At 41.1% G+C, this 16,781-nt stretch overlaps 1 protein-coding gene across 1 annotated transcript; it reads right to left on the minus strand.

Moving 5' to 3' along the window:
- Window positions 1-492: 492 nt before the first annotated feature.
- Window positions 493-15,378, minus strand: LOC104965205 (collagen alpha-1(XVIII) chain-like). Its single transcript, XM_010794165.1, has 31 exons — window positions 15,333-15,378; window positions 14,410-14,657; window positions 14,146-14,313; window positions 13,741-13,872; window positions 10,604-10,678; window positions 10,010-10,090; window positions 9,709-9,853; window positions 9,130-9,173; window positions 8,769-8,948; window positions 8,503-8,529; window positions 8,188-8,250; window positions 7,803-7,883; window positions 7,550-7,600; window positions 6,379-6,513; window positions 5,390-5,443; window positions 5,215-5,250; window positions 4,356-4,481; window positions 4,117-4,176; window positions 3,958-3,993; window positions 3,799-3,843; window positions 3,449-3,511; window positions 3,164-3,199; window positions 2,983-3,066; window positions 2,754-2,801; window positions 2,556-2,618; window positions 2,303-2,383; window positions 2,022-2,057; window positions 1,831-1,884; window positions 1,652-1,708; window positions 1,404-1,463; window positions 493-823 (listed from the first exon to the last, which is right to left on the minus strand). The coding sequence occupies exons 1-31, from the start codon at window positions 15,376-15,378 to the stop codon at window positions 677-679; spliced, it is 2,562 nt and encodes an 853-aa protein (XP_010792467.1). The 3' UTR covers window positions 493-676.
- Between the last annotated feature and the right edge of the window lie 1,403 nt (window positions 15,379-16,781).

Below are 16,781 nucleotides of genomic sequence, written 5' to 3' on the forward strand. Positions count from 1 at the left end.
CAGGGAACCATCAATGTCTGATTCAGATATTCTCTGGATTCAGAAATGGGTCAAAGAGTATTTGGAAAAGATTTCTTACTGCTGAGATGTCACTGTCTCCTCTTGATTAAATCAGTGCCTGGTGGTCTATTACATTCCTCTTAAGAGAGCAATACAAACTCAATGCTTTTGGAGTTGTTTTTTTTACCTCCAGTATTTATGACTTTTATAGTATGTCTTTTTAATCACAATCACTTCCCGATTTTTGCTTTAGTTATTTGTAAATCAGGCCAAACTGAACCTGGAAAACATGAAGAAATCAGTTCCACATTTTTGCTAAAGACCGTCCGCTGCTTATATATGGTGCATTTGGGCACACCACCTGACTGTTAACAGGGTTGCAGATTGAGCCATATATAAGCAGCGGACGGTCTTTAGCAAAAATGTGGAACTGATTTCTTCNGGGGGGGGGGGTACCAGTACCAGTTACACAGAGAAACATGCACTTTATGTGTAAACAAAAGGAAAGGAAGTTATGTGTGAATGGGCTCAGCAGGCTGTTGATGTGATACTTAAGTGATGAGACTAAGAATGCAGATTAGATTTCAATCAATAAGGAAATTAAACATGCATAGTAGCTTCTTTAATCGACTACAATTAATGTTTTTTAAACCCTTAGTCCACCATGAAAGTATGATTAGGGATATAGAGAAAGCGGGAAGTTCCTGAGCGCAGGCTGCAAAGAAACACATTTATGAAGACGTGCTTTACGTGTCGTTTGGTTACAGAGACAGAAACCTACGGTCTGTTTGCAGTGGGGTCTTGGGGGGAGGGGGAACACGGTCTTCAGAAACCAGAGGAGAGGGAGAGGACAGTGAGTAAATGTTATGTACGATATGACTGAGGAGAATTAAGTCAGAACTGTGTGTAAGAGCTTCCCTTTGGATTAACAATATGGCGCAACCCCACACCTACCTGCAGAGGGGAACCACATGTTTTGAGCTATAGTCCGACTGAAATCCTGAATATCCTTCCACCTAGCTCTCAATTCTTTTTTAAAATATATATATTCAAAGAAGTTTTACAAAATGAAGTCTACAAAATCTCAATGTGCCATTCTTCAAATGTTATCAAAGTTATTTCATATTCATGCATTTACTTGCTGCTAATCATTATTGAATTATTAAAATGTGTTCATCTGTTATTATTACTTGCCTTTACATAATTCATGATATTACAGACAATGAAAGCCTCCAAAAAAATCCCAACCTGATAACCCGGGCAAGCCACGCCAGATTTAGGGCCCTGGGGAGAACTTCAAAAATAATTCAGCGCCATCAGGTTTGGGTGGAGAATCGAAGCTCTACAATTAGTTAAGGAATGTGTGTGTGTGTTGGCGTGCATGTGTGTGTGTGCGCGCTTACTCCTTTGGGACAGTTGAATATTCCTGGGCGGCCCGGCAGCCCTGCAGGGCCCGGAAGTCCCTAAACAAACAATTAAAGAAGACAAAAAACCTCACAAAATTGGAGAAAGAAAGAGACATTTCAACAATCTAAAGTATACATTGATTTAAAGCGACAAAGTCATCTTAAGTGCACATTCCATCACATATCAATCACTACAGGTTTCCTTTCCATTTTCTGATCCATTATTTTAGTTGTTTTCTACTCACCGGCAGGCCTGCAGCGTCCCCTCTCTCTCCTTTAAGCCCCATCGTGCCTGGACGACCCTACAACACATATATTTTTTTAAATCTGGATTTCCTGATCAAAGAACCAACCGGTAATATCAGAAAGTGTCAGTGCACATTTTAACCAAATGAAATATCTTTGGTGAGTTCATGGTGCTTACAGGTCTTCCAGGAAAACCAAACTCTCCCTTTGGTCCTGAAGGTCCGGTCGGGCCCTGTTGGGAACACGACAAGGTGACTGACAGTACTTTTAATGCATTCAAAGAACCTTTATCTATAGCAGTGGAAATAAAAGGAACGCTCACGGTGCTATAGAACATTAAAAGGTGACATTTTTGCTGCTAATACTTACTTGAATTCCAACAGGTCCAGGTAAACCATGATCGCCCTGCAAACAAATAAACATTTTAAAGGGACTTTACAAAAATACATTACGAGCAACCAACAAACATCAGTTCAGATGTGAAAAAACACAAGATCCAATGAAAAATGAATGCTTTTGACTTATTTTACAAAAACTGTGAACTGTTTCTCCTGAACAACATGCATACATAGATAAATACCAATATTAAGCTCAAACACAAACAAAAACAACAATTATTAGAATATCTAAAGTAAAAAACGAAATATAACCTTGACTCCTGGTGCAGCAGCCAGGCCCGACGACATCAATCCGTCGTCTGCGAGGACCAACCCTGGCTCCCCTCTTTCACCCTACACACACACACACACACACACACACACACACACACACACACACACACACATTAGTAAATGACAACAATGTTAAAACAAACAAAGAAATATGAAAGATATTGACTTGACTGTTGTGAGAGTATAAATATCTGTTTAGATATTGTATGTTAGCAGAGCATGTGTCACTTACTTTAATTCCTGGAGGTCCCTGAACTCCTGGCAACCCTCCGTCCCCCTTTGGACCCTGAGGACCCTGCAAACAACAAGGAAATACAATAACTCATCCAACTGCTGGACTCTCAATACAGTTATAAAGTTGAACACACTTTCTATACATGTTTTCATATATCTGCAAATACAACACAATCATTTATTTTCTGATACTCACAGAAATCCCTGAGAAGTTGAAGGTGCCATCCGTATCGTTTAATTGAAGCTGTGTTAGGGGCAGGAAGAGCATGTTGTCAATGTAATCAAACTAACTCACTACAGGCAAAAATAGTCAGGCTGTTTGATTTAAGAATAGAACAAATAATGGTCTTAATGTCGGTAATGAAGTGGGGAAGTCTGTACAAAAAATAAAAGAATCAACAGGGGGCGTTTCAGGTGCTACTCACATCCTGCAGGTTGATGAGGGGTCCTGGGGGTCCAGGTGGTCCTGGAGGGCCTGGAATACTGAGCCCGTCTCGTCCCACTTCACCCTGAAGAAATTATGTTATAACCATTTAGCCTTTACATTTTTAGAAAGGTGTGTTCATGTGTGATTTGCGCCTCGTCACATATCCAATCAAGTTTTACCGTGTGTCCTGGATCTCCTTTGTCCCCCTTCAGCCCCTGAAGAGGACACAAATTCATCTTTCAGTATTAGGAGAATATTTCACACCTTACACGTGTTGTTGAAATGCATATGCTGTAAATTACTTTCTGGATTATTTTAGAAATTACAACAAGAGCTTTTAATAAACTTGCAGCTATATTTTAGAATCAGAAGTGATCCATTAAAATGCATCTTAATTGGTCAAAACCATTTGCAAAAGTTGAATTAAATACTACATATGTATTTTAGTTCACCCAGTTACTGACCTCTTCCCCTTTGAATCCATCCAGTCCTGGAAACCCTGGGGACCCTGTGGCACCTTTCTCCCCCTGCAGACACCACCAGGAAACATAAAGCATTCTCTAGGCTCCATGTTCTCAAATACAAATGCCGTCAAAATGACTAGTTTAAAGTCTACTTCACACATGGCTTTCTGTTAAAAAATGATTATGTTAAAGTCAAGTTCTCATTACACAGTTTGCGGTGAAAATAGGAACCAAGTGGTATTTCACTCTAGACTCACTTTGACCTAAAACTTAACTTAAACAGTTTGTCCCAAAAAACTGTATTTAGAAAGCGAACATAAAAGCGAAACACAAAGTGACAGAAGACTTACCCTTTCCCCTGGCTTTCCTGCGCCCCCATCCAAACCATCTTTACCCTATGAATAGCAAAATAAATCTGTTAAAGAAATACAATATAAACAACATAAACACCAAAACTAAGTGTGAGCCCTTACATAATAAAAACCCAAGCTTTAACAAAGTTATCTCACCCTGGGTCCTTGAATTCCAGGAACACCTGCAGGACCCTGCGTAACAAGCAATAAGCATCAAGTACATTAATCTATAACATAATGTATGATAAGGGATATTAAGCAAAATCATGAAATATGATGGCGCTGAATTCTCTTCACGTTGTCACACGGTTTTACCTCTGGGCCTCTGGAAAGTGCTGATCCAAATCCACTTTGCATCCCGGAGCCTTCCAAGTCCTAATAAAATGCACAAAAAATGTTTGCATTTGTATTGTTAATTTTAAAATGTATTTTAAATATACTGTATGTTGGACTGTTGGAGGAGAATGTGACTTCAGATTGTATTTGCGAACACATTTGCTATATGTCAATAACATCTTAAAATCTTGATTTTGAAGACGTGATAGAGTCCTTACCTCAAAGTCCATAGAATAGCCTCTCCCTGGGGGGCCAGGAGGGCCCGGTGCCCCCCGGGGTCCAGGATGCCCCTCTGGACCCTCTGAGCCTGGCTGGCCTGGAAACCCTGCAGGACCCTGATCCCCCTGCAAGACGAGAAAGACCCCATTTAAAATAATCCTATTGTAAGTTAAAGTGGACCTATCATGCTATATTTGAATAATTTAGTGTAGGACCATACCTATATAAGGCATATTTATACGTTTTATTTTTCAAAATACCAAACAGATCATGCATTTTAGCCATTCCTCATTTCGCTCAATTTAACACTGTCTTTGCATCATGGGCTGATTCTGTGAGAACAGCACCATCTACAGGCCTGGCATATGTACTACAGCGTCTCCAGCGCTTTCGAACGGCAATGTCCGTGGCTGTCTCCTCCTGATTGGTGGAGTTTGCCCAATAGCCGTAGCGCCACTTCTGTGATGTCACAGAAGTGTTCAAATCTGGATCAGTCTGTATCAGATCCGTTGCAGCCCCTTTTTAAGAGATTTGGGTATGGAGGAAAATAGAGAGGGTTGTGTTTTCTGACACTTGGTGAGTTCCCTGGAACACCGGGGACACATATTCATGTATACAAGACGTACAAAAGTGCATTTTGCATGATAGGTCACCTTTAAATAAAAAAAGTAGATAAAGATTTGGATGTTGGATATTAGGAGCAGGAGAAAAGGTGGGGTGAAAAGGAGAGGGGGACTTCATAGAAAACATTTGGTTTAGGAAAAAGAAGAGACATCATTTACAGGTAAATGTAATCGACTTAATATTTACAACTTTGGATAAAACAACAATACTTATTCATTAAGGAAGACATTTTACCTTTGTTCCTGGTTGCCCGTTTACACCAGGCTCTCCCTGTTAAACAGATACAAAAAACAACAATATAATCAGTAACTTTCATTATAACACTCAAAAAGGAGGAAATAACCTAAGACGTAAGAAACACATTATGATGGTCTATTCTTTGTTGCCATCAAATATTCATTAGCCTCACCTTGTCTCCATTCTCCCCAGCAGATCCGGGATCGCCATCTTTTCCATCAACTCCCTGCAGAAGCAAGAGTGTTATCAATTCAGATTCACATGCATAGGTTTTTTTCATATATGTTTTAAAATGGTATGATTCTCATTTTTCCAAAGATTGATGCTATTTTGAATGAGAACATATTCGACAAAGCTAATGGGTTCAAAGTGAATACACATTAGGCACTAAACAGTTCTGCAGTAGACCTGTGAGTAGTCCAGTCACACAGTTAGTAAAAGCATCTAATATTTGAAATACAAAAGACACATTTCCCCCAACAGATGCTGCAGCGTTGACCATGTTGTGAAGCGCTAGTTTCTGCCAAAGTGTTGCTGCTGTAGCTGGAGCATAAATAATTGTTGGTACATGGATGCTTAAATATGTAACGATAAAAACACACTTGTAGTGAATGCACACACTTCAAAATGGTCTCATTCACCCACCCACCCACCCCACACACACACACACACACACACACACACACACACACACACACACACACACACACACACACACACACACACACACACACACACACACACACACACCAGGAAATGAACATGGGTCTTTTATAAAACGTTGGGGGAAATACTGTCTTTTCAGTCCCTTAGATCTAAAGGGACTACATGTTAATACCTGACCAGACCCAGACCCTGAACCAGACCCAGACCCAGACCCTGAATCAGAACCAGAGCCAGAACCAGAGCCAGAACCAGTGCCACTAAACCACTCCTCAATTACCTGAAAACACACGTCCGGTCAGAAATGCACATGTTCCCTGGAAATGTGTGTTCTAAAGAACCTTTACATTGCTTGCTCAAGTACAATTAACAGATGATATACATATGTATCATGTATGATATGTACGGTAAACATTATATTAGGATTATTTATTTGTGTTTTAGCCTTTTTAATAAACTGTACATGCAGAATATGAAAAAGGAAGAAGTTAAACTTACAGGAATTCCAGGTTCCCCCCTCTGTCCATCCTTCCCATCTTTCCCAGGGGCCCCAGGTGATCCAGGAAACATGTTCTCAGACTGGGCTCCTGGAAGCCCCGGCTGCCCTGGGACGCCTGGTGGCCCTGGAGGCCCCTGATGGTCACGCAAAAGGGAATGTTAGTGTTAAAGTGCAACGAGGTGACAACGTTTTCTCTGAATAGAGCTGTAGCACACCAAATAAACTACCGTAATTTTCGGACTATAAGCCGCGCCTTTTTTCCAATTTTTCGACCCTGCGGCTTATATAACGGTGCGGCTAATCTATGGATTTTTATAGCTAACGGCCTCTAGGGGACCTCCTAAATCTATGGAATTTACAGGTTACAGTCCACCACCTTTAACTCTATGGGCTCTATGGCCGGTCCGCGCCCCCCACCTTTAAGCGGCGGGCTCCAGCAGGAAAAGCTGGAGGCCGGAAAAGAGTGAGACAGGTAGCGCGCAAAAGTAAAAGTGGAACCGAGAGTGGTACGAGAGACAGAACGGGAGCAAGACAGACAGACATTACGAGAGCGAGACAGTTTGTCCCCGTACCACTGGTTGGAAACCACTGCTGTAGATCACTGCCGGTACGTGCGCTGGGAGCGCACCGTTTAAGTTTGAAAGTTGAAAAGTTTGTGTGTCTGAAACGCTATGTGATACAGTACAGTTTACACAGCACAGTACATGTTCTGTAGCTACTATTGCACTAAATGGTAACACTTGAATACGTTATGCAAATATACAACTTGTTTGTTGAAATGTTAATAAATGGGAGCTTCCTCAAACAGCCATCTCTTTCCCGACAATCCCCTCTGTGCACGAACCCTTACATATGGTAATTAAACATTAAAACACCTGCGGCTTATAGTCCAGTGCGGCTTATATATGTACACATCATTCAATTTAGCTGCTGCGGCTTATATTCAGGTGCGCCTTATAGTCCGAAAATTACGGTACTCAGTCAATTATATATTAAAAGCTATTCGCAGCACATCAAATCAGTCTTAGCCAAATTATTTTATAATGCACCTAGCCATATTTATAAGGTTTCCCAATATACACATGCTGTTATAATTAATTAAGAAAAAGAAAAAGAAAGCTTATTTATTAGACGCACCAAACAAAGAGAGCAAAAACAAAGTTAACTTACCCTCATAATCTCTGCATCACTGTCAAAGTCTTCTAACCCTCCTGACCCCTCCTGGTGATCACACAACATCATCACTCATTAGGAGGAGGTTTCCTGGGCTTCTTTAAATAAGTTGTACAATCACTTTCTCATAGACTTCTATACAATTAGCCTCCTTGATATTCATTTCTGAATCAACTGCCGTTAACAACTGCAGTTCACCAGATTGTTTAAGGATTAACAGAAGGTAAAAATGTGTTTTTTAATAACCTACCAGGAACATGGAAGACTTGCTGGTTGGACCTGCAGGTCCAGGTGGGCCCGGAGGACCCGGGCGTCCCAGACCAGGATCACCCTGAAGGACAAAGCAGAGGGGTTTTTATATCCTACATTTAGTGATTCACTAGTGACAAAACAATGGCTTTCTGCAAGATACAAAACACATTTTTTTCAACAGCTGCAAGGTAGAGCACTGAAATATATAATTTATTCTAAATAAAATCCATTTAGCTGCTGCATTAGACTTAATGGCAGAAACAGTAATAGCTCCTTTCTGGCACTGTATCTACTGTTCATAACGCTGATACTATGGATACGTACCTCATACAGCTCAACTTCAATAAACCAAACTATCCATTTAAAACAGGAGCATTCTTTACCTTCTCTCCAATAGGACCAGAGTCGCCCTGCAGTCCTGGGAATCCTGGAACCCCAGTGGCTCCCTGGGAAAAAAAGACAGGTACAGCTGTGCTCAATGCTTCATGAGATATCCCCCCATGACAGACAGTGATATCATAATGGGGTCACAGATAGATAACTTAATCTATCTGTGACACTCATTTATTGTCACCTTAGTCTATAAATGTTAGTATTAATCTTCAGATGAAAATTGGTGCATTTCTGCACCATGAGAGGTTCACCAAGAGATACCGAAATATTGAACCTATACATCGACTAATAAAGATTGTACTTACTTGGGAACCAGTTTCACCTTTGCTTCCCTGGAGAAAAGACAAAAGTATAACACCAATCAATCATTTATCTTAACAGAATTTTCTAAATAATGCTTGAATGTTCTGTAAATAGAAAGAAAATATAAGAGCAGCAGCTCAAGAGTTAATATGAATAATTTAAAAAGAAAACATAGCCTTATACACTCTACACCTCTATACATGTAATAAACAGCAACAAATAAATGTAATATTGGAAATAAAGCAACCAAACAAACGGATGAACTCACAGCCTGTCCATCTTTCCCAGAAGCCCCTGGTTTGCCTGAGGGCCCCGCTGGTCCCTGTGGCCCCCGGGTTCCCGGTTCCCCTCCCTCGCCCCCTCCTGAGGCTGTTCCTGGAGGGCCGGGGGGCCCAGATGGACCTGGCTCACCTTGCTCTCCTTTCTGTGCTGAAGACACCTGCAGGGACTGGATGATGAATAAACAGAGTCATTAAATGATTGATTAGCTCACTGGAATATAACAAGTCATCATATAGTTTACATTTTTGAATTCACAACCACACAGATACATGTATTGCATCACATCTTCAAAATGTAATGTGCTAATAATCATAGTCATCCAATTAACTCTAAGAAAATTAACTTACAGTTTCACGTATGGAGGCTGGAGTAACTGTTGGAGATGGGTTCACTGTAAACAAAGACAAAAAGTGAGGACATACACAATTAAAATCCGCTTACTTTCGGGCATACCTAATGTTATGGTAGTATGGATACTGGAATATATTTAGTGCAGGACAAAGGAAAGATAAGAGAAAACAGAGAACGTTTTTATGTGTCTTTAGCACCATCTTCTGGATAATTTGGGAATTACACCACCAGAGAATTTCAGCATTACTTCCATGTTGGGCTGGGTGATATGGAGATATTTAAATATAGGATTATGTTTGATCAAAACCCTTGTTATTGTATAATAATCAGTAAAGAATATATAATGATTGATTAACAAGTTTAGAATAATGGCATGACATTGTAATGCAGCATTTAAAAAACAGGAAAAGACAACACTCATGCCATGTTACATTCTCCAAGATCTGAGACAATATCTAGTCTCACACCAGTATATACACTATTGTTATATTGAATAGCACTACTTCTATGTCAGTATATTATTAATAATTATACTTTGTTGTAAACAACATCAAATACAAAGGTAATTGTTATACCTATTACTGTGGTCTTCTCCACTTCCTGTCCAGAAGTCTCCTCTATGTCTTCATCATCATCATCATCATCTACGAAGGCCCGGGACATCTCTGTGGGGGGCGCTTGGACAGGGGCGCTGTAGGAGGGGTCCAGCTCTGGGAGGGGCTGGGAAGATTAAAGAAGAGTTCAAGTAGGGCTCTGCATGTTTTTATTTGTTATGTGGAGTGTTGCAGACACATGCTGGACGTTACAAGATGTACCAGGATGCAATGTCTACTCTTAAGATTCAATAGTAAAGAAGCTCATAAAAGAAACACACACCATGGTGTTCACAATCTTCTTCACTTCGTCTCTTCCCTCCAAGTCGTCATAAGCATCGTCACCGCTCCCATACCCAGAGGCCTACGGAGAAAATTACAAAAAAAACATCCTTTGTTTCCCAGTTTCTGTCATGACTTTAATTAGACTGTATACAGCTCAACTTTTACTTTAAAAAAATTGTTGATTTTTCTCATAACAATGCAAGACACTTAGAAAACGAAAAAGCAACATTTTGTTTTCACAGTCTACACTTTTTGGGTCTTAAATTCAGCTCATCCTTCATCTGAGAAGCATTTGGAACAGCATGAATCTGATTGAAAGGTACATTAAATACATGTTTTATTAATTTATCGATTTATTTATTTCATGCAAATGTGATGTTGTAACAGGATGATTCTGCGCCAATTTGTTGAAAGCAAAGTATTTAAAAATGTAACTCCATAGCATACAAGTGACCTTACTACACAGAAGTATATGCATACAAACTGTTGTGCATATAGTTCACCAGTAGAGGGAGGAATAGCGACATGTTGAGAATGTCTGTGTGTGTGTGCGTGTGTGTGCGTGTGTGCGTGCGTGTGTGTGCACACTCACATAGGGATCGTCCTCCTCACACTGGTCATCTGGGGCCGTGGGATCTGACTTCAGCACCAGCTGCTGGATGGAGCCCTGCAGTAAATGTCATTACATTTAATTAAATCTTAATAACATTTCACACAAAGCAGCATGCCTCTGTCTGTCGGCGTTTCAGTTGATCTATCCCTCTTCCTCGTTATCCCACACATTATCAGAGTGTAACACACACATACATCTGGAAATTAAACTGATCTCAAAACAGATTTACCGGTACTTCATTGTAGTGGAAACATTTGATCATGGCTTTTAACTACAGCTTTTTTTGTTTAAGAAGTCAAACAAAAGGCTTGAAATGTAACAGCTATAGGTCATTAAAATATATTTGATTATATTTCTATCAAATGTACCAGCGGAACCATGGAAAGTCTGCCAGGTCGATTCTGGCTGTCACTATTCTGACTAGTTATTACAAAGACTTTGAATCCCTTTAACCTGCATGCGTGGGTGTATTTGATGTAAGGCAATGAAAAAAGGGACCACATTAAGGAAAGTAGGAACGCTTGCTTTTCCATTATTTAGTGTGCAAATGGTTCTTTAGGTGTGAGAGGCGCTTTATTAGATCAGTAAAAACTTGCTAAAGGCAATTTCAGTCAAGTTTATTGATACTGAATTGGAGCCAGAGGACAAACGCCTGTTTCTCATGGAGTGAGGCACGGCCCGATGAAATGTAATGCTGGTGAAGTAGTGAGAAAGAGAGAGGAAGAGAAAGAAAGCAACTCAATTAGAAACATCTGTTTGTGCAGTAAACAACACATCTGCATTAAACAAAGCAGGTGCCATGCAAGTGGGTGTGAATTTAACGTCAGTTTTTGGTACTGATCTGAAAGGCAACTAAGTGAAATAAATCCAAACACTTGAAGGCAGGCTGTGTGATGGATGCATTTAAAGTTGCATGCTGGAAAACTTGCACGAATAAGACTACTGTATAAAACAGAACACTGCTTCCACACATGCTCCTATACTGTAAGTGTCTACATGTTCAAAAAACAGACACACAAACATGAATGCAGTCAGATCTATGGTTCATTTATCTGTGCATTGTCAACGTGTTAGGTTGTACAGTACACTCGGTAGCTCAGGGAGACTTCGAAAAAGTATTTGCACACACACTTTTTCTATTTCACACAACATGTAAAGATGGTTCCAGCAACACACAAACCCTTTCCAACACCCAGCAGTGAAACTAAGGAAAGGTGTGAGTGTGTTTCTGCAGAGAGCTACTGTTGTTGCTTTCCAAGAAGCTGCCAGGTCAAACACTGAACAGCTGGAAGCAGAGAGTCACTACGGACTTCTTTGTCTGAGAGGGGAGGACTGTGTGAATAGAGAAGGAGGGAGTAGTGAAAGAGATGGAGCTTATTGAGAGGAGATAGAAGAGAGACAGCTGCAGGTCAACTTGATCAAAGCATTATCTCGTAAGGCGTTGCTGTAGGTCCAAATGTTCGGATTAAGTACAAATTATAACGGTCTATTTGAACTCAAACCATGATTTTTTTAATTAACCTAACCAAGTAGTTTTGTTGCTGATTCTAAATAGATTTCTGGGAGAAAGCCTTGAAAGCTCTCCCATGTGGCAGAAAGTAGATACAACTGTAATGCTTTCTTCTCAAAATCGATACAAATCAATTTCACATCTCTATGCTAAATGTGAAGCTAGACTTTGATGCTAGCGCCGGTTTGATAATAAAGTTTTTCTGCATAATAAAAGAACCTTTTCATGCTTTCCCTTGTACGTGCACCTGGGAGGTTTATCTTAGCTGGGCATAAAGAAAGGAAAAGACTAGCCTGGCTCTTTCCAAATGAAAAAGAACCTGCCTGCTGTTGCGCAGTAGGCTTTATATTGGATGTATTTTAGTAAAGATGAAACTGAAAAAGATTTCCTTCCCTCAAGGCTTGTCAAAATGTCAAAGGCTCAATGGATGAAATAACAAGTTAATTAGAACTATACTAAATTGAATCACAACACTAGGGAGTAATAACTTCCTGTTGTCCTTATTATCAGTCCAGTGTTCCCGTCACCACACAAAGACACAATATCAAGTCTATAAAGTCTAGTGGTCACTTTCCCTCTATAGGTCAAGACTGAATGTGAACAGAATATTGGACTCCCCTGTGAGACCCCATCAAATCAGAATACACATCATTTCTCCTTTCCTGGCTCATTGGATTTCTTTAAAACTCTCCTCGGATTTCTCTAATAAATTCTTAATGAGTGGAAAAAAGCAATAAGAACTTCTTTCCACTGTCCTGGAAACAAAAGACCAAGGAGATGAGAACAAATTTCCCAGGGCAGCATAAAAAGTGATTTATTCAAAAAAAAGATTTTTGCCAATATGTGTTTAAAACTTTTTATGGAAACATTTCAGATTTTTACATCTTGATAATATTGAAAACTCTGAAACCTTTTTTAATGGCTCAGATAAATATAATTTCTCCTTGTGTATCCTTAGCATAGAGCTTTTCCCTTACCACTAAACTATGTTCTCCTCATCATCCCCCCTGTTACACTGGGACAAACACAGCTCTGTGATTGGAAGGAAAGTGCTGCAGCATTTACAGGTTTATTTATTTTTTACAAGAGCACTGAGAGCAGAACACAGTATAGCATAATTACTACCTCTTCTTCTCAATCTGCATGCTCAACAATTCTCTTTCACACATGCCCATAATGACCACACAGGGGTATTTTTTAAGAAATGCATAGGATTGGGACCCCCACCCTTTGCATCCTCGGTAGTGTTTGATTATTTTTAATTAACCATGTTGCATAGGCACTGACACTTTGTAAGTTATTCAAGATGAAAGACTCAGATGAGAGATCGGCCATGTTCCAGAAATGCAAATCACATCCAGCTTGCATTTATGAGCTCTCATATGCTGCCATTCATTCCTCTGTTCCCGTGGTGGTCGTCAAGCGGCCAGGAAAGCCTATTGTGTTCATGTCTCAACTGTAAAATAGGCGACCGCCCAAACGCCACGTTTAGTTTCAGACCACTAGCAATGGATCCGACAATCAATCACAATCACCACTCACTGACATCGAGAGCAGGGAAATGTGTGTCAGATTCAGAGACACACAACAGATCATCCGGACTCACCACAAACCTCTGCAGACCCGTCCCCCCAGCGTTCCCGATGAACATCCCCGAGCTGGGCTCAAAGGTGAGAGGCCGGGGGCTCCTGCTGAAGGCCACTCGATGATACTCCTCACAGTCCATGTAGAGACGCACCTGAGTCACAAGAGCACACGCACAAAGTCAGTGAACCAGTGAAAAGCGCTCACTTTTTGTACCTGTTTTTGCCTTAAAACTATTAAATCTTTAAACAAAGAGTGGTGGTTAAAAGTTCAAAATGGGGTTGTTTATGCGAATGCTGCAAGCAGTGTAACCCAGCCGATTGCACGCATTATCTCTAGTGTTGTTAGTGCAGGAATCAGCAGATCTTACTGATGTCAAAATGCCCCCACATTGCATCTTTACCCATGTAGTAGACCACGCACTGACCTCTGCCCCCTGTACGATGAGGGAAAACCTCGCCCATCGTCCCGTCATGTCTCCCATTTTGAAGGAAGCCGCTTCCTTTGTCCCCCCTGTTCCGGGGTCCGTGTAGTACAGTACGACTCTCTGGGACCCATCCTCCACCTCCGACAACGCGATACCCAAGTGTACAATCTATACAAAAAAAATCAAGAGATGTTGAAAAAGTGAGTTGCTCTTTATTTACATGTAGGAGAAAAGTAGACTTAGGAGAGTGTCCGAATGATGTACTTTTTGGTAGGCGTCTGTGATGGCGAACAGCATCCCCCCTTGCCGTGTGGTGGGTTTAGCGGTGACTGTGAAGGCGAAGTCGTAGTAGAAGGGGTCGGGGATGAAGGACTTGGTGAGGCGGCCCACGTTGGCGTCGGGGCCGAAGCTGTAGGCGGGGTAACCCTCAAAGCCCGTGACGAAGGAGACAGAGGGAGGCAGGGGGACGCCGATCAACTCCGTCAGGTCCAACGCTCCCGGAGAACCACGATCTGAAGGAAACAGACGTTACAATCATTAGGGGGACGGAGACAGTTGCCAAAACCTAATTTGATCCAAAGCAAATCTTTGGGCCGCTCTAGTTGGTATCTGTGGTTAGACAATACATAGTGAAGTGTGTGATGTGTTTAATGGATACTCGAAGGTGACAGGTATACTCTCCTATAGAGAGCCCATGGTCGACCTGCAGATAATCTTCCTCCCTGCGCCCCCCCGCTGGGTTAATCCAGCTCTGGGTCAGAGGACTGGTCTGTTATCATAGAAATTAAAGCATTCCTCAGCAGACAGTGTGGGAGGTGAATCATCTTTTCATTTCCTACTAGACTTAAAGGAAAAGTTATTACATTTAACATATTATATATGTGTTTTGTGATCTTTAACAATTATATTATTATCCCTGCTATTCATTTAAGTCCACAGCTTCTAGTGTATTTGACATATCTTCAAAACAAAGACATTTGTATAGTTTTACTAATGAATCTCTTTCCGTACATTGGGATCTCTATAAAGCTGGACATTTATGTTTACAATCCTTTTATAAAATGGCATTCTGGTATGCCTCAGTTTCTGTTCACAATAACAGCCGTTCCTTAAAACCCTCTTGAGTTCTAGGATATCCTTGCTTTAGTCTTTATGACAACTCATCAGATACACCCCATAAAGTTTGCCAAGAGGGTGAGAAGGGGCTTCCATCTGTCTGAAGCTTCCATCCATGTCATCTCAACAATACTGTAAGCACGGCTCAGTGCACACACACCTTCTCCCTGTCTGTCTGTCATGCATGCACACAAGGTTACACACACATGCACATACACAGCCTGCCAGACAGCATGCGCTCCAAGCTTCTCTCAGACAGACACTGGATGCCAACCTACATCTAATTCTCCTCTTGCCCTTTTGTCTGGCACACGCCAGGAAAGCACACACACATGCACTCTTGCACACACACACAGTTCCATATACACCTGGTTCTCTTTAGCAGGAAGACCCCAGGAACAATTGTGCGTTCTTTCAGAGCGAGTGGGCAGCAGGGTGCAGAGGCTGGGCATCTGGAAGGCATTAGGTTAGACTAATACACACGTGCTGCGCAGTGGCAGCTCCTGTAAATTAGGCTAACAGTGCAGCCTGTGTGTGTGTGTGTGTGTGTGTGTGTGTGTGTGTGTGTGTGTGTGTGTGTGTGTGTGTGTGTGTGTGTGTGTGTGTGTGTGTGTGTGTGTGTGACAAAGAAAAAAAGAGAGGGGGAAAGGGAGAGTTGAAACTGCAAGACTTAAATGGGCGTTGTGTGTGTGCGTGTGCGTGTGCGTGTGCGTATGCGTGTGCGTGCGTGCGTGGTCAGTCAGGCTCCCGAGCGGAAGAGAGGCACACTCTTTTCCCTGTGCATTAATTGGATTGAAACCCCTACAGACTGTGGCAATTAAATAAAACAAAGAAGTGCAACCTATACTTCCCTGCTGTGCAAACACCACTGAAGCTGAACTCACAAAATTGTCAGTACTGATATGCTTCGAAAACATTGCTCATATTTGTTTTTGGCATATGTTTTCCAGCTAATTGCAGAGAAAGATCCAGTCTGTCCTGTGTTGGAATCAACATATTGTTACAGCTTCTCTAATAAAGTACTTTCACTTCACAAACGGTTGTTTGAAATCAATGATACATATGACCTGAATTATTATTAACATATAGGAGGCCATTATGTGGCTAGACAACCCTCACAATTGCAAAACATAAAATAAAACTAGGCTCAATCTGCAACCCTGTTAACAGTCAGGTGGTGTGCCCAAATGCACCATATATAAGCAGCGGACGGTCAAAAATGTGGAACTGATTTCTTCATGTTTTCCAGGTTCAGTGTGGCCTGATTTATAAATAAGTAAAGCAAAAATCGGGAAGTGATTGTGATTAAAAAGACATACTATAAAAGTCATAAATACTGGAGGTAAAAAAAACAACTCCAAGGAAGTTCCGCAGGTTTCAGCAAAAGCATTGAGTTTGTATTGCTCTCTTAAGAGGAATGTAATAGACCACCAGGCACTGATTTAATCAAGAGGATACAGTGACATCTCAGCTAAAGAAAGCAGTATGAAATATTTTCCAAATACTCTTTGACCCATTTC

This window comes from Notothenia coriiceps, unplaced genomic scaffold, assembly GCF_000735185.1.
Source record: "Notothenia coriiceps isolate Sejong01 unplaced genomic scaffold, NC01 NC01_scaffold00037244, whole genome shotgun sequence".
NCBI lineage: Eukaryota > Metazoa > Chordata > Actinopteri > Perciformes > Nototheniidae > Notothenia > Notothenia coriiceps.

What these genes read in the sequence shown, in the direction of transcription:
- LOC104965205 (XM_010794165.1), bottom strand. Translation starts at nt 15,378, where the DNA reads ATGGATGGAAGCTTCAGACAGATGGAAGCCCCTTCTCACCCTCTTG. An exon ending in CAGCCTCCATACGTGAAACT is followed by an intron (nt 8,949 to 9,129) that starts GTAAGTTAATTT and finishes TTCATCATCCAG; the next exon opens with TCCCTGCAGGTGTCTTCAGC. An exon ending in AAGGAGATCCAGGACACACG is followed by an intron (nt 3,067 to 3,163) that starts GTAAAACTTGAT and finishes TAATTTCTTCAG; the next exon opens with GGTGAAGTGGGACGAGACGG.